This window comes from Abramis brama (genome assembly GCF_963993115.1).
Source record: "Abramis brama genome assembly, chromosome: 23".
Classification (NCBI taxonomy): domain Eukaryota; kingdom Metazoa; phylum Chordata; class Actinopteri; order Cypriniformes; family Leuciscidae; genus Abramis; species Abramis brama.
The window spans coordinates 26,431,473-26,439,343 of NC_139985.1; the positions used below are offsets into that span (position 1 = coordinate 26,431,473).

Genomic DNA, 7,871 nt, shown 5'->3' on the forward strand with positions numbered 1-7,871 from the left:
GATGGCTGCAATGAAAGAGCTGGAGAGGAAGCCCGCGCCTCAGTGACGTTCATTCTCCATCAGGGATCTTTGTTTTGCATCGCTTCCCAATTTGCATTTGTTTCTCAGGTTTTCCATACGACGCTCCAGCCGCCGAAAAGCCCCGAGCGCGCAAAGGCGCATTCCAACGTTGGGAAATTTGGAATAGTTAAAGCGGGCGCGAGCTGACAGAAGGAAATTACATGCGTTCGCCCCGCGTCCCAGACAACCAGTCGCGGAGACACGTGCCATAGAGGTAAACAGCAGAAAGATTCGCTCGACAAAATTCACCTCGCGCTATCGATTCAGCAGAAGATACAGTAGCCACGGTTAGTTCATACAGCATGTCGGATGTATTACCGTATAGCGAGGACAAAATGACTCATTATGGAAACGACGGGGACGAGGAACACCTTTCCTTCACCTGCCGCCTCCAAGATACCAACAACTTTTTCGGTGGCAACCAGAATAAACGGCCACCAAAGCTCGGGCAGATCGGGAGAAGCAAAAGAGGTAACGCACAAAGCCTTTGTTTATTGCACAAACAGATGATGCCAAATGCAATGTTGCGCTTGGCGATTACTCACAGCATGATCAAGTGTCAAATGCTTAAACGCTCTGTTTTATGCTTCGGTTTTTGGATTCTGATACAGTGATGTATTGCGCCATTTCTGTTGTATTAAAATTCATGGCAACATGGAATCTCCGTCTTTGTGCCAGTGCATAGCGTGAGACAATAGCTGATCTGTGTGTTGATCTCTCTCATAATCAACCCTTGTGTCTCTGTTCATTAACAGTCATTGAAGAAGAAAACGATGGCCAAGCACTGGACAAGAGCACAGAGAAATCCTCGTCGGCGTGAACGGACCCAAAGACTCCTAACCTCTCTGATGTGTATATCCAAAGACATTGTGAAGAGGCTCTCTCTCCCATCTGGCGACAAGCACTCCACACATTCTCCTTTCCCTAACTCCATTGTCCAGGGTTTACAGTGTGACGGGGCAGCGGACTGAACCGGCGGTCCGGAAGAATGGCCCAGGGGGGCTTGAAGGAATACTGTGTTTTCCAAACTATACTCCGAGATATGTGCAATGACAGGGTTCGGTCTCATTAAAGAGACTGGGCTCTACTTTTTTTTTCTTTTTCTTTTTTTTTATTCTAATGAAGCAATTTGATAGACTGAGCAAACGTTACCATTAACATCAAACCAGTATCTTCCCGCTTAACCCAGTAGCCTACTGGTGGTGTTAATGGTATACTAGCAATGTCCACCTTTTCTTCCACAGTGGACCTCCAAAGAGGTTTCACTATGTATGTAAAAAAAAGAAAAAAAAAGCTATTTATTAAATCTTTGGATACATATTTTGCAGTGTTGAAGGTTGAGCAAACGTTTTATATAGTAGACCGATGACGAGAAGTGACTTTTGCTTTGGATAAATGTTTTGTATGTAGCTTAACTGTGATTCTCGTGATCTGCTTCGTTTCATTTCATTCGTTTGATGTTCGGATTCAATCTGGAATGTCAGTTTAAAGACAGTAACCTTATAATCTTAAAGTATATTTACTGTAGATGTGCCAAATTATCCTGAGAGAAACATATATTTCTGTGCTTTCTTCACGGGTATATTAATATTAATATTGGGTGGTTATGTTTACAGGGCTCTTTCATACTTGTGATGTATTCTAGTCATGCATGACGAACCTCAAGACCTTAAGAACGTCTTCTTGAATATTACGTATTTATCTCACAGAACATTTCTACGGAATATCTGTTATAATAAAGATTTTGAGAAACATTCAAAGAGAACGTTTTTTTTCTCTCCCCCTGACACATCTCTAATGCTCGGCTGAAATCTGTGCGTGTGCACAAATCCAGGGGACGTGACATTTCCGCCTCTGCCACAAGCTTTCAATGATTCATGGTTTGGGATTAGCATTGTCAAAGCGCACCATCTAAAATCCAGTCCGCTGAGATCAGGAGGAATCACGTGGCGTGTCAGAGCAAATATTATCTGCAAACTGTACGAGTGAGTTTCCCAGAGCTTCTCCTGCCAGTCTGGAGGTAAAACGCTGGCTGGATGGGCTGCCATGGCAACAGATTCACCTCCCATGAAATTTCCATTGTGTCCACCAGGGAAACCACAGCAGAGGATCTGACAATGAATATTCAATCCACATGTTTGGCTGCATTCGCAAGTAATATTGTATGCTGTGGCATGTGTCACACTTTTATTTGTCCTTGTTACACGTTACATGTAGTTACTGTAGTAATAACGGTAACACCTCATTTTATAGTCCCGTTCCCCATGTACATACTACTTATTAATAACTAGGTAATAATAACTAGGTACCTAACCTTAACCCATGTAGTTACCTTATATTAACCAGTTCTTTCTTAGGTAAGAACAAGTGCACATACTGTAAAATAAAGTGCAGCCATAATAAATGTAAATTATGCATAATTACATGTAACTAACCCTAACCCTAAACCAAACCCCAAACCTAACCCTAACCCTATAGTAAGTACATATAGGTAATTGTTATTACTCGGTACTTAAATGCATAATTACACCATAACACAGACACCTATAAAATAAAGTGTAAACTTAGTAGCCTATCCCTGTACTAATGCACTATAGTAGCCTTGATACAAGTGCCTTTTAACTATTTAGCACTATGCCAAAATTATAAACCAGCCTAAAAGGCATAAACGAGGACACTCAGTTGGAGATAGAGTCATTTCATAAAAAGCAAAGAGCAGTCTGAGGTTCTACTGTGAATTTGTGTGTTCAGATTGTGACATCATCATCAAAAATGTCACGAGCACCAGGGAACACCATCTCAGCTGAATAACGTTAGCTCATGCCAGAAGGCGTTATGCAATGCTCAAGGGAGGCCGGCACTGTGTGGTGGCAAAGTCTGCCTGGTGCCATGTTTGGTAGAGACATGCAAATAATCTGGCTCCTGCTGATTTGCATTTGGCTTCTATGTTTTGCTTTTGTTTCAGCGGGGGCTCCGGGTTTTGGTTTCATGGGAGCGAAGACAATATGACTCGAACATTTTCAAACGGATGCCTGCAGAGGGCTACATGATCAGAACAGGGAAATTTTGTGGTGAGATTGGAAATGAACTACAGAAGGTTTCTGGAGAGACTTGGTTGCTGTAATTAGTCCAGTATGAAAATCACTATTTGGAATGTTTGTTTTGCTGACGTAGTTTATTCAGAGGCTGATACCGACTTTCTGGTTTGTTTTCATGCTAATGGAAGTTCTTTATTTACCTTGTTTGTTATCCGTTGCCATAATGCTGTCTGACCAGTGCTAATCAGTCAGTATCTAACCACCAAAAAAGCCATTATTTTAAACACTACAGTCAAAGTCCTCAAAATAATTTAATAAAACAATAATTTAACTAATTTGGAAACAAGAAAATGAATAAATAATTAAATAAGTGAATAATTACACATACGTTTACATTATATAATGAAGGAGTGGATTCTGGAATCCACTGCTGCTTCAATGTATATCTAACGAGTGATTATAATCAAGGTATTAATCAATATTTTTCCTTCTAAATATCAAATGAGTTGAATGACTTCTCTAGGCTTATGAGATTTTACTTTGTTATAGAAGTTACCATTGTGATTACTGAAATGTTCTTTCATGTATTCTTTAATGTCTGTATGAAATATCTGTTCAGTGACTGCGGGGAATATTCCCATGCTAGGAATACAGCTACAGTGCTTGCTTAATTAGCCCGGCTTCCAGAAATGAAATGTGGACTAATTTTTTTGTTTTGAGAAAGGCCTTTAACATGTGTTAACACATATAAGGGTCATTGAAGTCTATAGTTTAAGGGACCATTTCTTTGTTAAAGCCTTATTTTCCAGTTATATTAAGTGTCCTCCCCTTGAGAGAAATAACATATTATCTTGATGTTTTGAAAAGCTTGTCCTGTTTATAGTTAGAGCCTGGCCAAATCCAACCTTGAAAAAGCTGTGTGTCGGTGTGTGTGTGTTATTCTTCTTGGTTCTGTATAAGGAACAACTACATTATTGGAGATTGACTGACTTGTTGCTCTGGACAGGCTGGAGACATGCCTAAAATCAGGGTCCGAGTGTGAGCTGCATAATCGATGGAAATATGCCTCAGTCTATATGTATATGTGTAGAAATTACTATGTTTTTCTATTTCTTAGCCAATGAGAATCATTCAACCTGAAGCAAGGACGTAGCTTAGACCTTGGTGAAGGGTTTAATTGCTGTGATCTTTGTAACTGTAAGCGGGTTGGCCTACAAACTCTGAAACTGCAAACTATCTTCAGTAAAAGTTTTCTTTAATTTATTATAATTCTGACTCTTGTCTTAAATTGACTGCACTTCTGACTCCGGGTCTTAATTAATCATATATCTGGTCCTTGGGTCTTTAACTGTAAATCTCCTAACAATATATACCATAATATATCCCACTTGTTCCCTTGAGAGCTATATTGATTATGTACTGTGGCTAAGTGGTTCTTCCCTCACTGTTGGGTTGGTTGTAGACACCAGTTCCACTCGCTTTCTCTTCTGTCCACTCCAGCCATTCTGGCATTAGAGGTTTTGTCCATCGAGCCACCAAACACCCCCGAACTCCTCCCAAGTCCTTCACCATCTACACTCCTCATGAGAGCACAAGAGTCTCCGGCCTCGAGCCCGGAAGATGGTATCGAGCCGCACTGACCTGGGAGCGAAAGCGGCCGATCCTGCGGTTATTTCCGTCTGGAAAGCACAGAAGACATCTTTCCCTCTCAGGTCCCTACATCCACAATCAACTTCCAAGTCCATTCCAGTAATTGAAATCCCCGAGCCCATTCCAGTGAGAGAAATTCACCAGTCTGTTCAAGTGAGAGAAATTCTCCAGTCCGTTCCTGTGAGAGAAATTCACCAATCTGATCCAGTGAGAGAAATTCCCCAGTCTGTTCCAGTGAGTCATCTTACCCAGTCTGTTCCAGTGAGAGAAATCCCAGCGTCTGCTTCAGTCCCAGAGTCCAGTCACAAGCTCGTTCCAACCTCAGAGTTCAGTCCCGAGCCTGCTCCAGCCCCGACGTTCAGTGATAAGTCAATTCCAGCTCCAGAATCTGCTCCAACCCATGAGCCTGCTCCTGAGTCTGAGCCAAGTCCAAGGACTTCTAAAGCCTCAGCACCTCATTTAACCTCAACTCAAAGGAGGAAGCAGAGGAAGAAGAAACGGCCCTCTGCCAGTCCAGCCCCTGAACACAGCCCAGAGTTGGCTCCAGTCCCTGAGTTCAGCCTCATCCCAGATTTCAGTCACGAGTCCGCTCCAGCCCCAGAATTCAGGAATGAGTCCGCTCCAGCCTCAGAGTTCTGTATCGAGCCCGTTCAGGCCCCATAATCTACATTGGAGCCCACTCTAACCCCTGAATCAGCATCAGAGCCCATTCGTACCTGTGAGTTACCTTTAAATTTACTTCCAGTCCTTGAGTCCGTACGATAATTCCCCTCAGACAAAGAGTCCGGTGAAAGATCCAGCCCCTGACCAGAGTCCAGTGAAGGCTCTCACCCCAGAGCTCAGCCCAGTACCTGCTCTACCGCCAGAATCCTCAGCTAACATGGCCATCATGCCAGAACCCAGCCAAATACTTCCAGGCCCAAAGGATTCAGAGACCCTCTACCAATGTTGTTCTCCCTGTTACGACGGTGGCCATAATGTGTGTTTGGGCCACACACTGCTCTCCCACTCGTATCGAAGTGGAGGTATTCGTCCCAGTAATTCCTGTTTGCCCAGAGACAACCAGGGAGGTCTTTCCAGAGTTTTCAGTTTGTCCCAGATACGACTATGAAGGTCGTTTCCCAGTCTTCTGTCTAAATACGAACCCAGAGTTCATTCCTAAGTTTCCTGTTTGTCCAGAGATGACTAGGGAGGTCATTTTTGAGTTATCAGTTTGTCCAGATGCGACTATGAAGGTCGTTTCCCAGTCTTCTGTCTGTCTAGATGCAACCACGGAGGTCGTTCCCTAGTTCCGTTTTCCCAGATACGACCAAAAGGGTCGTCCCCTATTTTTCTATCAGCCCTAATACAACTAAGAAGGTCGTTCCTGAAATTCCTGTTTGCCCTAGTGTCAAGGCCACAGAGGCCAGTCCTTCATAATCCCCTGAGCTACCGGCACCGGCCTGGTCACCTGCTCCCCACTGGCCATCCTGTCTAGCACCAGTACAACACCGTTCCACCATCTCCAACACTCTGCATCTGCGACAAATTAGACTGTTGTCCACTGTCATTCCTTCTACAACTACCCATTTCTCAGTTTCTCACCTGCTTACTTCAATTGTCTGCCAAACCTGCAAATAAACTTGTTAATTGGATTTTTCCTGTGTTGCATCCTTCTGTTTTTTTGACATTTAGTATATATTATATAATATATTACATAAAAACAGCTATTGTTTTATTGCATTTATCATTGCATTTAAATTATTAAATGAAGCAATGTATTTACATAATAAAATGTCATATATAATTTGATATATGAATATATATAACACAGATATTGTTTTAAACACATATAACCCACAATAAAATATTGTTAAATTATTACATTTACATGTATATTATATATATATGCTGTTTTAAACATTTCATAATATTGCCTAATACTGCATTGTTAATATATAATTCAATCATACAATATATCATACTTGTTAAATGATTGACATCAAAATGCGCAGTCTGTCACACTTCTCAGATCAAACTGATCAAGATCATCTGCTGGTTTTAATTGTATATCAGTGATACTGAAGTTGCAGTTGATTAGTTTAGAGGCTGCTTGTTATTTTGTAGGGAGTCTGAGTCAGAGAGGCTCACTCAGTATGTACACCATGAACACCAGAAGGCTACATACACTGTTGGCTGACTGGACTGTTTCCATGGTTACCATTACAGGTTTTCTGCTCTCTTTGCTACTGCAAAGTCGTCAGTGGGAAGTGTACGAGAATGTTTCAGAGAGTGATTTTTGGTGCAGAGGCTTTCAAAAGAAAGCATTCGGATAACAATTATGCTTTTTTTTTTATGTGAATAATTGCCTGAAGCCCTCTGTGGAAATCTTTCAGTTTTGCCTGCCGACAGTCTCTGGAAATGAAAATATGATGGCAAATATGATGTAACGGAGCTACAGCTGCTAATTAAAATATCAAAAATCATACTGCGTTCCTCTGATTGGCTTTCCGTGGAGGATGATGTAACCCTGGCCTATTGTGTAGTTCAGGTTCTGAGGAAAACAAGTTCAAATGCACCAGCCGTCTACAGCTAAACGCACACCACTAACAAACAGAAGCAAAGCCTCTCAATACTATAGAGGTCACTTCACAAGCTATTACATAGAGATCGTTTTCAGGATGGAACAGAGTGGGCGCTTTGTCCCTCGGTGGCACGGAGCGACTGTGTAAAAGCCCTGGGCAACATGGCTGGTAACTGTGTAAGTCAAGCTCTTGAATAAAATATGTTGGCCCAGATTGAAATCCACCATTGGTCACTGGATTAGACCAACAAGTCTAAAAGACGTTGTCCCAAACAAACTATTAGAACATCGACTCATTCACGTCCTGATGGCAAGATTTGAAATAAAGCATTAAAACTTAATTTAGGGTGGTGAATCGAGCACAACGCCCCTTCTATTGTATTACTTCCCCTCATATTGAGTCCTTCAAATAAGAAACGTTTCAGATTATTGTATTTACACTGTAGATTAGATAAATCAACTTTCTAAAAGCCATTCCCATAATTTCTTCCAGATGAAAGGGCACCAATTATCTATTGGGTATCAGTAGGCCTATTATAAAGAAACTAATGTATTATTAA

General features: G+C 41.7%; 1 protein-coding gene across 1 annotated transcript; it reads left to right on the forward strand.

Moving 5' to 3' along the window:
- On the forward strand, window positions 1-1,818 carry camk2n1a (calcium/calmodulin dependent protein kinase II inhibitor 1a). The gene is made up of 2 exons (XM_084100056.1): window positions 1-531; window positions 816-1,818. Exons 1-2 carry the CDS (start codon window positions 363-365, stop codon window positions 878-880), a joined length of 234 nt encoding a protein of 77 aa, XP_083956182.1. The 5' UTR covers window positions 1-362; the 3' UTR covers window positions 881-1,818.
- The last annotated feature ends 6,053 nt before the right edge of the window (window positions 1,819-7,871 follow it).